This window comes from Herpailurus yagouaroundi, unplaced genomic scaffold (assembly GCF_014898765.1).
Source record: "Herpailurus yagouaroundi ecotype Mexico unplaced genomic scaffold, PumYag 197, whole genome shotgun sequence".
NCBI classification, from domain to species: domain Eukaryota; kingdom Metazoa; phylum Chordata; class Mammalia; order Carnivora; family Felidae; genus Herpailurus; species Herpailurus yagouaroundi.
Genome location: NW_024412428.1, coordinates 117635 through 137339, shown reverse-complemented (window position 1 = coordinate 137339; position 19705 = coordinate 117635). Strand labels below are relative to the sequence as shown.

The following is a 19705-nucleotide window of genomic DNA, read 5'->3' as shown; positions in this document are numbered from 1 at the left end:
TGTATACTGTCTGTGTTCCCTAAATTAGCAAACAGGATTACAAGCATAGCCGTCAATTACCAAGTCCCATGAATTCTACCTCTTTAAAACACTGGTCTACCCACTTCTATCTCCACTATCACTACCTGGGTACAGACTATTATTTCACTTAATTTAAAAAATGTCCCCTATATGTCTGCTAACTCCTGGTCTTTTATCCATTTCCTTCCCCCTACTGACCTAGGGGGACATTAAAAACAGTCACCTTTCCTCTGATTATGTTTCTCCAGCTTTGTGGCTCCTGAACGCTCTCAGGATTAGGTCATCCTAATTCCTGTGTCTGCGCTCACTGCCCTGTGCGCACCTCCACACGCCTGACTACTCGAGTATCTGCTGTGCAGCATGTATCCAGTGATTTCGCGGTAAGACAAAGTTTTAATTCATGCTTTGGGGTGCCACCTCTGCTCTAAACATATGGCAACAGGTACACATAAAGGAAAATTAAAATTCGAAAGTAGGGCTCCTGAACAAAATAAGCATTTCCGCGAACCAGAAGTGAAACAGCAGCACAAGGAGTGAGTTCGGCCGAGGGGACAGGTGATGCTGGCCTTGAGAGTACAAAGATTCAAGACCACACTGAGGCCCAGGCCCAGTGGTAACTTGAGCCTGTACCTGTGCTCTCACTGACTCAGGAAATGCAGCTGAAACTCAGTACGGCCAAGAAACACCTACTCGGATTAAGAGCTTGCACCAACCTGTATCTAGGAAGGGGGCAGTAAGACAGAGCCTCCCTCCGTGCAGGGAACTAACACTCGGTGTGATGTCAGGACCTGTTATGTCCTAACAGCATCGTAGGCCAGGAATTTAGAACTGCCACAGGAACATTCTAGACTGGGCTAGGCCCCAGGAGAGGCAAATACAAAACTGTTGTAAACAGAGAGGGGCAATTAAAGGGGGAGATATGTAGGAAGCTTTAGCAACCTTCCATTCAAAACAATCATCAAACCACAACTGCAAACACACTCGAAGAAATCTGATTCCACTCACGTAAAACCATAATGTAAGCACACCGTGCTCTTTCCCACTCCCAGGTGTCAGTACACATCTTACTCCAGTTTCCGCTCACACAGCTCATCCCTGTCAGCTTATGTATCATTCTGTGGGATGCAGCTCAGCCACCCATCACATCCACCGTATCTCACCTCTTTTAAAAAGAAAAAAAAATTTTTAAGTCTTTATTTATGTATTTATTAAAAAAAAATTTTTTTAAACATTTATTCATCTTTGAGAGACAGAAAGAGGGAGACACAGAATCCGAAGCAGGCTCCAGGCTGAGCTGTCAGCGCAGAGCCCAATGCGGGGCTTGAACTCATGAACTGTGAGATCATGACCTGAGCTGAAGTTGGAGGCTCAACCGACTGAGCCACCCAGGTACCCCTAATCTTTATTTTTGAGAGAGAGAGAGAGAGAGAGAGAGAGAGAGAGAGAGAGGGAGAGGGAGAGGGACAGAACAGGAGCTGGGAGGAACAGGGAGAGAGGGAGACACACAATCTGAGGCAGGCTCCGGGCTCCGAGCTTTCAGCACAGAGCCCAACACGGGGCTCAAACTCACAAACCATGAGTTCATGACCTGACCTGAAGTCAGATGCTTAACTGACTGAGCCACTCAGGTGCTCCTTACCTCTTTTTTTTAAAGTAATCTAAACCCAACATGGGGCTCAAACTGATGACCCCTGAGATCAAGAGTCATATGCTCTACTGACTGAGCCAGCCAGAAGCCCTGCCCTGTCCGGCCCTGAATCCACACTGCTAGGCCTGGTACCAACTTTCATGTAATTCCAGAGCTCCCTGTGCTTATTCCTATTACATTATTGTTCACACCAGCTTTTTTTTTTTTTTTTTTTTAATTTTTTTTAACGTTTATTTATTTTTGGAACAGAGAGAGACAGAGCATGAACGGGGGAGGGGCAGAGAGAGAGGGAGACACAGAATCGGAAACAGGCTCCAGGCTCCGAGCCATCAGCCCAGAGCCTGACGCGGGGCTCGAACTCCCGGACCGCGAGATCGTGTTCACACCAGCTTTTAACTGCTTCTTTGCTAAACGGTTTCTCTTACACATCTGTGTCCTGTTCCCCATCCTATTCTCGGCCCCCAGCAGACTGCCTGGCAGAGGCATCTGTGAAGAGCGAGGGAGTAGGTGACCCGTGTGAAGTATTTACCTTCATTAGAGCAGTCTCACCGTTACTCTGCTGGACATTTACAAAAGCTCCTGCTTCCAAAAGAATAGCCACTGTAGTTAGGAAGTTCTATTAAAAAAAAAAAAAAAAAAGAAAAAGCAAATTTAATTCCCAAAATTCTTTAGAAGATATTTTTTGATGATTTGAAATTTTTAGCCATCAGGAAAAATACTCAGATTCTATCCCAAGCAGGTTGGTGAACACGGTTCTTCACTGTGCCCTCCTGCTCAGGCTCCACACAGCCACACGCCCTTTGCCAGCAACTTCGATCTCAAGTGGAACCACTGGTTTCAACCTATGAATCTCTGTGTATTCATCTTTTAAAAAGATAATATGTGGCAATATTTTCATTAAATTCTTAACCAAAAGGAGCATTTCAACTGGAAAAGATTTTTCATTTTTTTAAATGTTTATTTTTCTCTGAGACAGACACCGTGAGTGGGGGAGGGGCAGAGAGAGAGGGAGACACAGAATCTGAAGCAGGCTCCAGGCTGCGAGCTGTCAGCACAGAGCCGGACGCGGGACACTTAACTGACTCGGCCACCCAGGTGCCCCTCAACCGGAAAAGATTTTTAAAAGATCTAACATTGAAACCAGTATTAGTACCTTAACCAGAGGTCCTTTTACTTTTTCTTTTTTTAAAGTAAACTCTGTGCCCAACATGGGGCTTGAACTCATGACCCCGAGATCAAGACTCGCATGCTCTACCAACTGAGCCAGCCAGGAGCCCCCAGGGTCCTTTTTCAATATAAATCACTTCCCACTACACGAATCACATTTTGAAAATTCAATTACAAAGTACAGCTACTAATTAACAAAAACTATTCATGACAAGTCTGAGATGAACTGAAATATGAGACTCTAAAGCTTTGTGACTATATGAGAGTTACGTTTCAGGACAGGACGGAAACAGACCGTCCCAGTCCACAGGCAGGAATTCCTAGACTAAGAAACTGAGGGCTCTTGAGTTCCCAACCTTCTCGGCGGCGTGAATGAGGGCGGTGGTCCCATTCTTCTGTCTGCCATTCACCTTAGCCCCTTTCCTGATGAGGAGCCTCAGAAGGTCGTCTTGCCCTCCGGCTGCGGCGAGCATCACCAGGGTCATCCCGCTTGAATCCTTCATTGGTTTTGTTGAGGAAAAGACATGTCAATGTCTATCAGAAAAATTCCAGAACTAAGTCTCTTCACCCAGGATGTTTCAACGTGAACTCGCTGAAGTATACTGATTTAAGCATCTACCTAAGTCTTTCACTAAAATATCCTTATTTTTATTTAAGTTTACTTATTTATTCTTAATAATTAATCTCTACACCCAATGTGGGGCTTGAACTCACAACACTGAAATCAAGAGTTGCACCGCACCGTCTTCTGACTGAGCCAGGCAGGTGCCCCTCACTAAAATATCCTTATTATAATCAGAAACTAATAACCTTCACAATTTCTTTACATGTCATAAAAATTTTACAACTTCCAGGTATTAACGTTCTAAAGGCCCGTCAACATTCTGCACGACATACTGATGAATAGTGCATCTTGATGCTATAAAAATGGCAAAGGTACTTATTTATTTATCGCACATTTCAGGTCCGAAAGCCTCCTTGTGTTCTAGGTAAAACAGGTGAAACTCACATTCGTGATAGTTGCTTAGCTGGCCAAAGATCTGAGGCTAGAAATGACCACTAGAAGTGACCTAAGTCCAAGGGTAACCGAATGCTGTCTGGATTAGACAAATGGCCTCTACAAAAGCTAACTGTTGGGAAATGACAGTTTGATTGCTCAGGGGATGAAGAAGAAAATTCAGAAGCAGGAAACAGGACACTGATATGATTGGTTTCTAACAGGCTATGACAATCTAGACAAATTAAAATACTTTATAAAAAATTTTAATGTTTATTTATTTTTGACAGAGAGAGAGAGACAGGGGAGACAGAGCACAAGTTGGGGAGGGGAAGAGAGAGAGGGAGACACAGAATCCGAAGCAGGCTCCAGGCTCTGAGCTGTCGGCACAGAGACTGACACGGGCCTCGAACCCACAAACGCGAGATCACGACCTGAGCCGAAGTTGGATGCTTAACTGACTGAGCCACCAAGGCACCCCTAAGATACTTTAAAAAGAGATAAAATTACATAAAGTTGACAAAAAATAAAAAGCCAAAACATTTCCAATCATTTGAAACAAACACATGGGAAAATCAAGCCATTTATTAAATGCCATTTGATAAAACCAAGTTCTAACAAGGTGAGTTAATTTGGCTACAATCTGAAAATTTAGCAGAATTCACCTGCATGAGCAATCTGAACACAAATGTAAGAAAAATTAACTGAAATAAGGTAGTGCACTTCCTCTCATCTGCAAATTACCTTATTACCACAAAACATATTAGAGGGAAAAAACCTTTTTTCTAACTTAGTAAAGTTCCCTGTAGCTGCTAGGCTTTTTATTAATGAAGACCAAGCTACATAAGAATGAAAGTAGGGAAAAAAGCACCAGATAAAACCCAACATCCATCCCTGATAAGAACTTCAAGAGATAGACAAAAGGAAGTCTACTGTCCACTAGAAACCAACAACAGCACAACAGAAAAAGGATCTTCACACAGCCTCAGGGGAAAGCCACCCTCAGACGAGAGACAGAACAGGATCGCCTCCATCAGAACTCTTCTGCAAAATGTCACCAAGTTTACAAGACCAGAAAAAGAAATATTACTGTGCACGAAGGAAACAAAACAGTTACTTTTCAGCAGATGATCATATTCTCTACCCAGAGAATAATTTAAAAGTTATTAAAGTAAGAGAATTTCAAAGTGACCAGAGACCACACACACACACAGATCAATAGCCTCACCGAACACCTGTAATAATGTGTTAGAAGACAAAATATGGGAGGAAAAAGATCCTAATGATGACACTAAGATAATTTAAAAATTATCAAATATGTAGGAAAGCATCTAAACTAAATGTGCAAGAATCGTATGAAGGAAAAAACTCATAAAACCGCTTTAGGAATAAATGAAGAGCTGAATGAATGTAGAGTTATCACGTTCTTATTTGGAGGACTCAAATGTAAAAAATGTCAATTCTCAACCAAGTTTAGCTATAGAGTTCATACAATTAAAAAAATTCTTTTAATGTTTAATTATTCATTTTGAGAGAGAACGCACACACACAAGCAAGGGAGGGGCACAGAGAAGGAGAGACAGAATCCCAAGCAGGCTCGGCATCATCAGAGCAGAGCCCAGTGCGGGGCTCAACCTCACAAACCACATCATGACCTGAGCTGAGATCAAGAGTTGGATGCCTAACTGACTGCACCACCCAGGTGCCCCAGATTTCATGCAATTTTAATCAAAATCCCAATAATTTTTTTGAACCATAATCTCTGAAGATTAAACCTAAAAATCCACCACGAGAGCATGAAAACTAAAGAAGAAAATATAAAAATCTCTTGTAAGTAAGACAAGACACCCAGAAGCCATAAAGGAAAGGACTGACAGATGTGACTATCTAAAAATAAAAATCCTCTGGGGCGCCTGGGTGGCTCAGTCGGTTAAGCGTCCGACTTCAGCTCAGGTCATGACCTCACAGTTTTTGAGTTTGAGCCCCATGTCAGGCTCTGTGCTGACAGCTCAGAGCCTGGAGCCTGCCTTGGATTCTGTGTCTCCCTCTCTCTGCCCCTCCCCTGCTCACGCTCTGTCTCTCTCTCAAATGAATAAACATTAAAAAATAATAATAATAAAAAAAAAAAAAATAAAAATTCTCCAAGCTTAAAAGACTCAGACACAAGGAGTCATTTTATGCCCTCAAGCAGCAGAGGTTCAACCACAGACAGAACCACAAACAAAACCAGACAGGTCACAGCTGAACCAAATGGTCACTGTAGGGGTTGGAATTACAAGGTCTATAATTTTCTACATTACACATTTCTACTGTGCTTTCAGTTTATAAAGTGAACATTACTTTTATAACATTTTATTTTAGAGAGAGAGAGCACGAGCCAGGGAGAGGGATATGGGGTGGGGAGGGGGAAGAGAGCATCTTTCTAATTTTTGAGAGAGAGAGAGAGACAGAGACAGAGAGACAGAGACAGAGTGAGCACGAATGATATAGGGAGAGAGAATCTTAAGCAAGCTCTATGCCCAGTGCAGAGCCCGACTCAGGGCTCGATCTCATGACCTGGAGCTGAACAAGAGTCAGATGCTCAACTGACTGAGTCACCCAGGCACCCCTACTTTTATAATTAAAAAAAAATTTTTTTAAATGTTTTTGAGAGAGAGAGAGAGAGAGAGCGTGAGCAAGCAGGGGAGGGGCAAAGAGAGAGACACACACAGAATCTGAAGCAGGCTCCAAGCTCTGAGCTGTCAGCACAGCTCAAAGCGGGGGCCTGAATTTATGAACCGCGAGATCACAACCTGAGCCGAAGTTGGTGCTTAACCGACTGAGCCACCCGGGCACCCCCTTACTTTTATAATTTTTAAAATATGAAAAGTAAAACTGAATTATGTGAAAAGCGCTACTTTCCATCTTTATTTCATGAGATTTTACTAAGATGTATTACCTCTTGGTCCAGGTTATAGTCTTCATTTGAATTAAGTGCAACCTTCACAGCAATGTAATCCCCATTTTTCACAGCATCCCTCAATAAATCTGCAATGAAAGAATTAAGATAAATTAGACTTCACACATCTAGATTCGTGAAAAGAATCTCCAAAATACCCACACTACTCACTACTCGGAATTGCATCTGCTGTAGTAAAACTCTCATCTTCCCCATCAAGATGCTTTTGAAAATCTTCTAATTTCATCCACTCCAACTTCAAGTCCATGCCCAAACTCAAAATCTGTTGTCTGCCATCTGGAACACAGAAGAGGCTTATTAATACACTTTTTTCCCCTGTAACAATGCCATTTTCGTAAGTTTGTAGTGTCTTTTGAAAAATTTTTTAACGTTTTATTTTGGAGACAGAGTGTGAGCAGGGGAGGGGCAGAGAGAGGGAGACACAGAATCCGAAGGAGGCTCCAGGCTCTGCGCTGTCAGCATGGAGCCTGATGCAGGACTCGAATTCACGAGCCACGTGTGAGATCATGACCTGAGCCGAAGTCAGATCCTTAACCAACTGAGCCATCCAGGAACCCCAAATCTCGTAACATTTCTATCTTTGGCCATTCTTCTTGGATATATATTTCCTCCAATCATTTATGTAGGTAAAGCCATTCTAAATGTGTAAACCAAACTTGTATGTAAATAAAAGCCACTGATCTTCAGACTCAGCTCCAAACTCTCCTCCTGAAAGCCCTCTGTGCTCCCTCCTACCCATAAAGCAAGTGCTGGTTTCCTCCCTCATCTGTTTGACCCAGGGGCTCGTTAACATTAGGAAAGGACGTGTTGATCCACTATCTGCCATGCAACAAATAAGATTTGAACATAACTCATTAGGGAGTAATTCAAAACAACTGTGCTATTTTTTAAAGTTTTTTATTAAAAGAATTTTTAATATTTATTTTTGAGAGAGACAGTGTGAGCGGGGGAGAGGTAGAGAGAGAGGGAGACACAGAATCGGAAGCAGGCACCATGTTCCAGGCTCCGAGCTATCAGCACAGAGCCCAACGCTGGGCTCGAACTCATGAACTACGAGATGATGACCTGAGCTGAAGTCAAATGCTTAACCAACTGAGCCACTCAGGGCTCCAAAAAACAACCGTGCTATTTTAGAAAGTAAAAAGCATAAATATTTTATGGTCAGAGTTAAAGTATTTTCACCTAAAACCAATTCCTCAAATTTTACAAATGTTAGGCAGTTAATCTTGCCATCGAGATGAAGTTTGTAAAAGACATGCAAGTAAATGAAGGAAATTCTTCCAAAGCTCTTGATTCAAGCCAACACTTCTCTCTGCACCTCCAAGAGCATTCCACTGTAGCAACAGCACAACCTCAGGAGCTGCACATCCTGGATTTTCTACATCCCAGCTCCACATGTCAGCTGCATGGCTCTGAGTAAGTCACATCAAGTTGCCTTACCTCACTTTCTGAATAGCAGTAGTAATAGTAAAAGCAGCTACCGTTCAGTAAGAATTAGCACATTTAATCCATGCACAATAACCTGTAAGGGGATACATGTTACAGGTAAGGTGAAGAGGTTCTGGATCTGCTCAGACACACATCAGTAAGCCAAGAGCCATATTCGTACTGTGACATATCTGAGCCCACAGCTGGACCTCCTCACTCTAGCACGGCACCATGGTACCACGAAAAAGATCTGGGAAGCAGGACACATGAGGGTTTATATCAGCTGACAGAATATGGCCTAATTTACAGGACTCTTACAAAGTAACAAGAAAAGGTTATGCTTCAGCTCAGATTTTGGTCTGTCACGTAGCAAACTGGTTCAAAATCCTATGTTCATTCCTACCAAGTACTGGATCTTGATTCAGCATCTGGTAATTTTAACTTTTTATTTTTAATAAACTTTATTAGTTTTAATTTAAAATTTTATTTTTAATAACGCTAAAGAATGTGTTAGGAGGTGAACATCAGTGAACACAGCACTACCTTGAGCACAGAACCATGCCAGGACCTAAACACTCCCACCTAGTGGGGGGGGGGGCGCCCCCCCCGCCCCCCCCCCAGCTGGGGGGGGGAGGGTCGATAATTTGAAGGTCATTCTCTTTCATTCTTTTAAAAATGGTTTTGCCATCGGGGCGCCTGCGTGGCTCAGTCAGTTGAGTGTCTGACTTTAGCTCGGGTCATGATCTCACCGTTCATGGGTTCGAGCCTGGCGTTAGGCTCTGTGCTGACAGCTCGAGCTGGGAGCCTGCTTTGGATTCTGTCTCTCCTCTCTCTGCCCCTCCCCTGCTCACGCTCTGTCTCACTATGTCTCTCAAAAAAGAATGAATGTAAAAAAAAAAATTTAAAGAAAGAAATATATGCAGAACTGTAGGTAATTTTTATATATTGGCCTTATATCCAATCACCTGTTAAACATTTAACATTTCTAAAAATTTGTGGATTCTTTTGAGTTTTCTACATATATGATAACATCTAATAATGAACAGCTTTTTGGGGGAAGGGAGAGGGGAGGCCTCCTTCCCAAAGGCTTGTATCTTTTGTTTTTCACTCTCTTACTGTACTGGGTAGACCTTAGAATAATGTGGAATAAAAGCAGTGACAGATGTTTGCCAAAAGTTTAACGTTCTTGAGAAAGCTCCCTTTTAATTTTTAATTTACATCCAAGTTAGTTAGCATATAGTATAATAATTATTTCAGAAATAGATACCAGTGATTCATCCCCTACATGTAATACCCAGTGCTCATCCCAACAAGTGTCTTCTTTAATGCCTTACCCATTTAGCCCATCCCCCCTCATAGCCCCTCCAGCAACACTTGGTTGTTCTCTGTATTTAAGAGTCTTTTATGTTTTGTCCTCCTCCTTGTTTTTATATTATTTTTGCTTCCCTTCCCTTATGTTCATCTGGTTTGTATCTTAAAAGTCCTCATATGAGTGAAGTCATATGATATTTGTCTTATTCTGACTGACTTATTTCACTTAGCATAATACCCTCTAGTTCTAGCCACATAGTTGCAGATGGCAAGATTTCATTCTTTTTGATTGCTGAGTAATACTCCATTGTATGTATATATGTGTGTATATATACATATATATACACACACACACATGTATACATGTATACACACACGTATAAACATGTATACACCCCCTCCCCACATATATATGTCACATCTTTATCCGTTCATCTGTCGATGGATGTTTAGGCTCTGTCCATACTTTGACTATTGTCGATAGTGCTGCTATAAACACTGGGGTGCATGTGCCCCTATGAAACAGCACACCTGTATCCCTTGGATATACACCTAGTAGTGCAATTGCTGAGTCGTAGGGTAGTTTTAACTTTTTAAGGAAGCTTCATACTGTTTTCCATAGTGGCTGCACCAGTTTGCATTCCCACCAGCAGTGCAAAAGAGATCCTCTTTCTCCGCATCCTTGCCAACATCTTTTGTTGCCGGAGTTAATGTTAGCCATTCTGAGAGGGCTGAGGTGGTGATTTTATTTCCCTGATGATGAGTGATGTTGAGCATTTTTTTCATGTGTCTGTTAGCCATCTGGATGTCTTCTTTGGAAAAGTGTTCATTCATGTCTTTGGTTCATTTCTTGACTGGATTGTTTTTTGGATGTTGACTTTGACACGTCTTTTATAGATTCTGGATACTAACCCTTCATCTGATATGTCATTTGCAAATATCTTCTCCATTCCATCAGTTGCCTTTTAGTTTTACTGATTGTTATCTTCACCGTGCAGAAACTTTTTATCTTGATGAGGTCCCAATCGTTCATTTTTGCTTTTGTTTCCCTTGCCTCTGGAGACGTGTTGAAAAAGAACTTGCTGTGGCTGAAAATCCTAGAGGATTTTGATGGATTCCTGTCTTAACGTTTGGGTCTTTCATCCATTTTGAGCTTATTTTTGTGTATGGTGTAAGAAAGTGGTCCGGGTTCATTTTTCTGCATGCCGCTGTCCAGTTTTCCTGACACCAATTGCTGAAGAGACTGTCTTTATTCCACTGGATATTCTTTCCTACTTTGTCAAAGATTCGTTGGCCATATGTTTGTGGGTCCATTTCTGGGTTCTCCATTCTGTTCCAAGGATCTGAGTGCTTTTGTGCCAGTACCATACTGTTTTGATGATTACAGGTTTGTAATACATTATTATATTATAAATGCCAGCCCAGCCCCAGGAATGTTCATGTAACCACACTGTTGCAGAGGCCTGGAGACTGTGGCCAGGTGCCAGCCTGCCCCAGAAAAAGTTCACATGATCGCGTAGCACCAGTGTTTCAGGGATTAGGGTCTATAACAACACACATCTGGCACCAGGCTTCACCCCCCTCTTAACATCCTTGTTCCAACACCAGCAAACGTGGCTGTTCTCCAGGGTTTGCTGAGACCTTTGCCTGTTGGGGGGAGGCCACACAGCCTCTACCAAATGTCCTCTTGGCAGGGGAACCACTGTCTCTCCCCGTGTGGCCTAAGGACCCTGAGGACCTTGCTCTCTGCTTCTGAGGATGCACCCTTCCCACCAGAACTCTGCCAGGTATTGAGCTGTGGAGTTTCAGACTCTATACTCCCCTGTTCATAGAGTCTTAATGCTATCCAAACTCTCTTCCTTTCTCTTTTCTTCCTTTCTTGGGAATTCCCTTATGGGTATTTCTACTCTCTTTTTCTCTCCAGCTTCTTTCAAGGGGAGTGCTTTTCCCGTACTCTCCCTACTTTCTCTGTCCTCTCTCTGCAAGCAAAAACCGATCCCTACCCCTCTGCGGCTTCTCTCTACCCCAGTTCACCTCTCTGCACTGTGTACCTGCCGAGTTCTGTGGTTCAAGTTGTGCAGACTGTTGTGTTAATCCTCAGATCAATTTTCTAGGCGTGAAAGAGGGTTTAGTGTTGATCTGGCTGCATTTCAGGGACGAGAGATGCAAAAAACTTCCATGCTGCTCCACTATCTTGACCGTTCCCCGAGAAAGCTCCCTTTTATTAATTTGTTAGGTTTTGTTTTTTAGAAATTGAGGATGTTTCTGAATCAATTTCTCCTTTACTCACTGAATTCCTAAGGACTGCTAACTATTAAGTTATGTTATATTATAATAGGTTATGTTCTTACATACAGCTAGATTCAATTGCCTAACGTTTTGTTTGGGATACTTACATCTGAGTTCATGAGCAAGCTTGACCTGTCACTTTCCTTTCTTACAAAGTTTCTTTCTCATTATGGTTCTGAAAGTATAATGGGCCCAAGGAACAAGTTAGCATTCTTTATTTTAGGAAGACTTTTTTATAATTTTGGTAAGCTCTTGTATTGAAACTATCTGTGCCTGGTGTTAAATTTGAAAAAAAAAAAAAAATTTTTTTTTTTTACATTTATTTACTTTTGAGAGACAGAGAGCAAGCGGGGGAGGGGCAGGAGACACAATCCAAAGCCTGCTCCAGGCTCCAAGCAAGCTGTCAGCACAGAGCCCGATGCTGGGCTTGAATCCATGAACCATGAGACCAGGACCTGAGCCAAAGTCGGACGCTCAACCAACTGAGCCACCCAGGCGCCCTGTAGTGTTAAATTTTTAAGGCTATTTTAAATTACTATTTCACATTCTTTTTTTTTTTTTTTAACATTTATTCATTTTTGAGAGACAGAGACAGAACACAAGCAAGGGTGGGGCAGAGAGAGAGAGAGAGACATTCAGACAGACAGACAGACTTCAAAGCAGGGTCCCAGCTCTGAAGCTGTCAGCACAGAGCCCCACGTGGGGCGTGAACTCACAAACCACAAGATCATGGCCTAAGCTGAAGTCAGATGCCTAACCGACTGAGCCACCCACATGCCCCTCACATTCTTTAATAGCTGTAAAACTACTCAATTTTTGTATTTCTTTTTGGGTCAGTTTTGTTAAACTATATTCTCCCAGGAATTTTCCCATTTCACTCTATTTTCAAATCTATTGGTAAAAAACTGCTCACAGAATTATCTTTTTAATCTGTACACAATCTACAATCATGTCTCTTTTCTCACTGGAAATATTGTTTGTTTATGCATTCTCTTTTCAATTTTCATTCTTTAGTCAACATTGGTAGAAGCTTGTCTATTCTATTAGTCTTTTCAGTGAACCAACCTATGGCTTTACTGATGTTCGCTACTGTTGGAAGGAGGTCATTGAGAGGATATGACTTTGGGTTGACACAAGCAATGAGAGGCTTTTCTTCAGAAGGTTCCACCCACCATTTTCATACTAGGAGCTATTTCAAGGACATAGCCTTGAGAGTTTAAGGTGTTGTTGAGACTATGTGGACTAAGTATGTGACTGAATCCAGTTAAGGCCTCTATATAAACTTTTAAGATTCACAGGGAGGGGTGCATGTGTGTGTGTTGTGTGTGTGCACATGCACAGACTGATCTACTCGACTTGTGGCAAACGAAGGCAAGTCTCATATGTAAAGTCCCCTTGCTTATTAAATCTGCCACCTATCAATCTGGAGTGGCCGGCCCCTTTCTTTGGTTACTTCCTGTACTCCCCAGACAGGCTGGATTCAGATTTCACCCAGGGAAGTCTGGAGTTTGCAAACCAACACCTACTATCTGTTCTTTATTGTTTAATATCCCAACAGCAAAGCCACTATTTGGCATGTGCCCTGTGGGCAACCTCTTTCGTCCCCTTTGTCTACTCCTCCTAGAAGGTGTCCCAATTTCCTGTAAGCTCAGCAATGTATCAGAAAATATGTTTTACATAGTATTCAGAATCCAGCTGTATTGCAGTATGAGAGTCACCCAGACTATCTAGCCTGCCATACATCTGGAAATATTTTATTTTTATTTTTATTTGAGAGAAAGAGCAAGAACATGCAAAGGGCAGAAGAAGAGAGAGAATCTTAAGCAAGATCCATGCTAATCGTGGAGCCTGACGTAAGGCTCAATCCCATGACCCTGGGATCATGACCTGAGGCTGAAATCAAGAGTTGGTGGCTCATATGACTGAGCCACCCAGGTGCCCGCTGAAATACTTAAAAAATTCTCTTTGGGGTGCCTGGGTGGCTCAGTCGGTTAAGCAGCTGACTTCAGCTCAGGTAATGATCTCCTGGTTCGTGAGTTCGAGCCTTTTGCTGGGCTCTGTGCTAACAGCTTGGAGCTGGAACCTGATTCGATTCTCTCTCTCTGCCCCACCCCCACTTGCATTCTTTCTCTCTCTCAAAAACAAAGAAACATTAAAAAACAATTTTTTTTAATTCTCTTCAATTGTTTCTCAAGATTTACAAATAAGAGAGTTTTACCAGGTTAATCTCTTTTGTTTATTGTGTCCTAGTTTTATATACGTGTGTGTGTGTGTGTGTCTGTGTGTGTATACACACGCTCTTCCCCACAGCTACTGTACTCTGAATTCTATCCATGATTCTCCCTCCTTGGCAGCCAATTCCAACATCCCCAGGATAGCATTTATAATATAATTTTATTTTAGCAAGTGTTATTGCAAAGTTAAAAGGGTAGAATACAAATAAGTCTGTATTTGATAATTTTCTGAAAGAAATCTAATGAGATATACAATCAGACTGCTTGGCAAGAGTAGGTAATGTAGAAAACCAAAAATCTTTATAATTTCTAAATGTGCTAAAAGCAAAGTATAGGAACTCAGAAAATACTTGTTTAATCAATTCAGAATCACAGAATGACTTAAGTCTTCAAGATAAAAATGTGTTTCTTTGGAAGGGTCAATAAAATCTACTTCATTACTTCCTGATCAGAATTATACTGGGAGAGAGGAGTTAGAAAAGTGAAATATGGTACATTATCCTGAAAAAATACTGCAAAATTATTACAAACATACTTACCAGAATTCTCATCTGCTTGGCTCATACTGTCCAGAACCTCTTGATCACCTTCTGCAGCTATATAAGCCCAAGTATCAGTTTCGTCTCTTGTATTTCTCCTTTCTTTAAGTAACTGCTTGTTTTCCTTGGTTTTGTGATCTTCTGTGATTTTATAATCTAGTGGTATTTCTTCTCTTTTCCGATTAGTCTCAGGAAAATCATTTTTTTCTTCTGGAGTTAATTTAAATAAATCAAATGCATTTCTGATTTCCTTAAATGCTAGTGAAAAAATAAAATTGAGAATAAATATGACTCACAAATTTCTGTTGAAATCAAAAGAAAATCTAGGTATTAAAGAAATAGTAAGAATTTGAAATTTTTACTAGTGTCTGTCTTGGTTATAAAGCATGATCAGATTTACTATCAAAGCTGTGAACTTGTTTCAACTGGCCTTTCTACTGCCTGCTCAATATTTAGAAAGGTGTCTAAAGTGAATGGCTGTTAAACTAGGTGTTCGGAACTACTGCCTGTTTTGACAAAGGCCTACTGAAGATAGTGAGCCTCACAATAATCCTAGTCTCAGGACACCACTGTCCTTCTGCTAAAACAACTGCCTACAACTGTATCCCAAAGTTAACCTTGCACAAAAATGGCTCTTGGTGGAGAGTGGGGGAAACTGAAGGGTGCCAGCACACTGACCATGCACCTGGTAAAATTATACCTGATGTCTGTAAAAATCTACTTAGCTTTTAACTAAACATAAAAGTGGAAAGAAGATGGGGTGCCTGTGTGGCTCAGTCAGCTAAGCCCCCCGCTTCGGCTCAGGTCATGATCTCACGGTTCATCGTTTCAAGCCCCACATCGGGCTCTATGCTGACAGCTCAGAGCCTGGAGCCTGCTTTGGATTCTGTGTCTGCCTCTCTGTCTGCCCCTCCCCTGCTTGCACTCTGTCTCTCTCTCTCAACAATAAATAAACATAAAAAAATTAAAAAAACAAAGTGGAAAGAAGAGTGGCAAAACAACAGATATGACATAATAACCCCCAAAAAGGGCAGAATAGAAAAAAACTAGGAAGAATTCCATTATAAACTCAGGGTACAAGACAGATAGATTTTATCAGCAGGGATGCTGAAAATTGGCCTCCTAGTGAATACCATTATAAAAGGAGTGAACAGCAGTTTAAGAGTACATATTCCAAGTGTATGTGAGGAAGAAAAAAATTAGTTCCAACTGTACTATATTTTGAATCCCTAATCTCGACTCTGAAGAATGATACATGCTTAAAATATGGTACTTTGAATAGATACCCCTAAGTTATAACTTTATGCAAAGTTACTTTATGCAAAATCCATCAAAACAAGTGGTCCTTCCCAGCTTCCTATAATGCTCTAACTTACTGCTAAGTCCCAACCCAAGCTGTAACCAAAATCTAATTTGAATATTACCTCAGCCATATACAGACTTGGGTGGGCGGGGGGGGGGGGGGGGACAAGAAATTACCTATCTTTTAGAATCACTGCTTCATGAGAACATGTGTTCCAAGTACTTTTGGTACATGAACTAAAATATCCAGTGGGGTTTATTTAAATACTATAATGGTGAATGCTTTATAAAGTACCTGATTCTAGTACTGACATGTCATGGATTCTCAATTATGGTGTATCTTGATGTGATACAAAATTTAAATTCAGTATCATATTTATATAAATGACTCAGCGCTTAAATACAATTAACATATTAACAGTGGTTTGTCTCATTTAGCATCCATTGTAAGAGACCTTTACTTTTCCACCACAACGGATTTATAATGTACTAGATCAAGTACTAGTGTACTCCATCAAAAGGAGAAACAAAAGTGAACAGAAGAGAAAAAAATTACAGAAATATGAACTGTCATATAATAAAGTAACTGTTTAAACAAAAGTAGCATAAAGTTCTAAATTCTCCAGTGAATGAAATTTTCTAGTTCTGTGACACTGCAGGTTAGAAAAGAGAGACTGTCTTCACAGCAAATTAAATTTTTGTATAAAAGACTGCAATGGTAAAAGGTAAAATGTTAGTATTCACACTCACTCTTTAATCCCTTTGGCTCTTTACGACCTTTTTCTTCCTTGTCCAAATCCTGCCTTTTCTGGTATTTTTCTTTGGGTTCATTTTTTTTAATCTCTTTCTCCTAAAAGAGACATATGTAAGATCCAAAACAAGGACAGAGAAGGAACTGATACTATATATCTGAAAATTGGAAAATGCAGGTTCCTGGCATCAGTGACTGTCTTTTGGGTACTATGGCACACGACCACGGATTATTATATCCTTTTGAATGTCAACTGCTTCTTCAATCAAGATTATCCCTCAACTCTGATGATTTATAAAAATATCAAATTCAAAACTCAACACCTCACTCTTATTTTTTTTAATTATTAAAAATAAAGAAAATTCCAAAAAATCTTCCTACACTCCTACTAACCAAACAGGACTATTTTTATTTCTCCACATTCTCCCCTCTGATCATTGTAAATTTGCATAATTTTGTTGTTTAAAGTTCATTTTCCTTTATTTACATCTCATAGATATTTTTACATGACTGGTTTCATATTTACAACTTTCCTCACTGTAGCATTTTAGAACCTTTTCTATTTTTGCTACATTGACCTCATAATTAGTATTTCAATGGATAGGTATAGTCCCAAAGCTGATACAGCAATATTTTCCTGATCATTTCCCTCATGGAAATGGTATGGTAGACAGACTGGTATGAGTTTTAGTAAGGCTAACACTGCCATAAGTATCTTTGTATACCTAGCTTTTTCTTCCTTTAAAATGACTTCCTTAAGATAAATCCACAAACACAGAATGGATGGAAAAAAAAAAGATCTTTTTCATAGCCCATGATACTGTATATATGTATACCTTAATAATGTGGAAAATATTTCCACTTTGAAAAGCCATATGAAAATAATTTTTATAATAATGGGATAACTCCTATTAAACATATTTTTGTAAGATTAAAAAAAATTCATAATGTTAGTGCTTATTATTTAAGTAAAAAAGTAGTATATTTTTAAGACAATAGGAAAAATACCAAGTAAGGTATGAAAAGCTGAGCTGATGAAGCTTATTTTCAGTTTTACTACACAATGTTACACATCATCTGAGTAGCCCTGAAAAAAATCCTTGTTTTGTTCACAAATTAGTCCTCAATTTTCTAGTCGTAGTCTAAAAGAAAGCAAATTTTAAGACTAAGAGATTAGTGTGGGAGGTCCAAAAGCTGGATGATCTTCATCATTTATAACTACCTATTCTAATCACACATTAAGGAACTCCCTAACCACATAAAAACTATTCTTCTAGTTTGTTACACCGTTTCCACTTTGTTTTTGTAAAGTTTCTTGAACACTCAAAGGAGTGCCAGCTTGACAGGAGCATTTCTGTACTCTGTAAGATTTTTACTGCCCTTCAACTGATCCCCCCAAGTACTTACCTCCCCAGCTGAGTCAGTAGACCTGAGGCCTCTCTCTTCCACACCTGCTCTTGAACTCTTCTGTGTCTGGGCAGGTGCAGGTATCAGCTTATCTAACTCTGTGGTGCTTCTGCCTCTGTCCTGACTCCTTTGCTTCTTATGTATAGGTTTCTTCTCTAGGAAAAGGTTCCTGTTTTCTAGTGTTTTGCTCTCTCTGAGTTCCTCAGTCTTTCTCAGTTTTTTCCTTTTTCTCTTTGCTTTGACATCAGCATCTTCATCGGCACTCACAGAGCCATCTGGCTGTTTATCAAAAACATCCTGAATTGCATCTTGCCCTGCTTTGTCTTTTGCACTTTTAATCTTCTGTTTCTCTTCTCTGTTGTCAGAATGAAAATCTTCATTGTCATCTTCTTGAGAAGGGGAGTCATTAAGTACACTTGATTCAGATTCCAACTGAGATTCAACACATTTCTCTTTTTTTGTTTTTCTGTTTTCTTTGGAATCTTCTCTTATTTTAGCCTTTAAATCTCTTCCTTCACCCTTTTTAACTTTCTTTAATTCCTTAGTTTCTTTTGTGTCCTCTTTTTTGGGCTTTTTGGATTCCTTTATTTCTTCTTTGGCTTCCGAAATTCTTTTCTTTGTCCTTAAATCAAAAACTAAACTTTCAGAAGAGCTCTCCAGGTCTGGTTTGGATTTATCTTTTAGTTTCCCAGTCTTTGCTTTTTTCTTTTTCAGATCATCTGGGCTTTTCTCTTCTCTATGCCTCAATTTTTTCTTTTTCTTCTTTGGAGAAGTATCTTCTTTTGTCTCACTTTGCTGATCACTATCAGAATTTGCCTCAAATATGTCATTATTTAAGGACAGTTTCTATAAGATATAAAAAAGACTTAAATACTCATTAACATAGTAACTGGAAAAGTAGTACGAATGAAATCTAGTAGTAATTTTTTTCCCCAAGTTTCTCAACTTCTTAAAATTATTAATTGAAGTTGTATATGACTTATGTCTCTGATTTAGCAAATAGGTCTTGGTTGTGATACTGAGCATCATTTTAAAATGAAAGCAGATAAACACAGTGAAAAAAACGTTAGTGCCACTGAAGGTCCTAAACTAAAGCAGAAGTGAGTAATAACAGCCTTATGAATGGTGTGTTTTACGTGATCTGAAGTTCAAATTTTCCAAAAACACCAAAAAAGTTATCTGTACAGAATTGGCTGTCAAAAAAGTAGTTATCAATCCAAAAGCAATGTTTTTTTAAGACTGAATCCTAGATGTCCTTAAATTTGCTGTTATATTTCACAGTTACACACGGAATAAGCAAGACTGTACACAAATCTTACTTCCCCAACTGATTTGATTTGTGTTGTATAATCTGAAATACCTCCTATGGAAAATAAAGTTTCCTATTCTAAAAAAACAAAACAAACAAAAACCCTAAATAAACAAACAAAACCACACCTTAAAAATATAATATGTATAGGGGCGCCTGGGTGGCTCAGTCGGTTTAGCATCCGACTTCGGCTCAGGTCATGATCTTACGGTGTGTGAGTTTGAGCCCCGCGTCAGGCTCTGTGCTGACAGCTCAAAGCCTGGAGCCTGCTTCAGACTCTGTGTCTCCCTCTCTCTCTGCCCCTCCCTTGCTCATGCTCGCTCTCTCAATAATAAATAAATGT

At 40.2% G+C, this 19705-nt stretch overlaps 1 protein-coding gene across 5 annotated transcripts in view; it reads right to left on the bottom strand.

The window, feature by feature from the left end:
• Positions 1-19705, bottom strand: part of MPHOSPH8 (M-phase phosphoprotein 8) — a 54270-nt gene that overhangs the window by 11232 nt on the left and 23333 nt on the right. For 2 of the 5 annotated variants that reach the window (XM_040447953.1, XM_040447956.1), the window contains exons 3-9: positions 18054-18899; positions 16646-16745; positions 14594-14851; positions 6943-7068; positions 6772-6860; positions 3193-3333; positions 2199-2285 (exon numbers count right to left, since the gene is read on the bottom strand). In XM_040447953.1, coding sequence (XP_040303887.1) covers positions 2199-2285; positions 3193-3333; positions 6772-6860; positions 6943-7068; positions 14594-14851; positions 16646-16745; positions 18054-18899 — 1647 coding nt within the window. Of the gene's footprint in view, positions 1-1708; positions 1861-2055; positions 2286-3192; positions 3334-6771; positions 6861-6942; positions 7069-14593; positions 14852-16645; positions 16746-18053; positions 18900-19705 lie in introns of those variants that run through there. The other 3 variants (XR_005782235.1, XM_040447954.1, XM_040447955.1) reach the window with 3 other exon arrangements.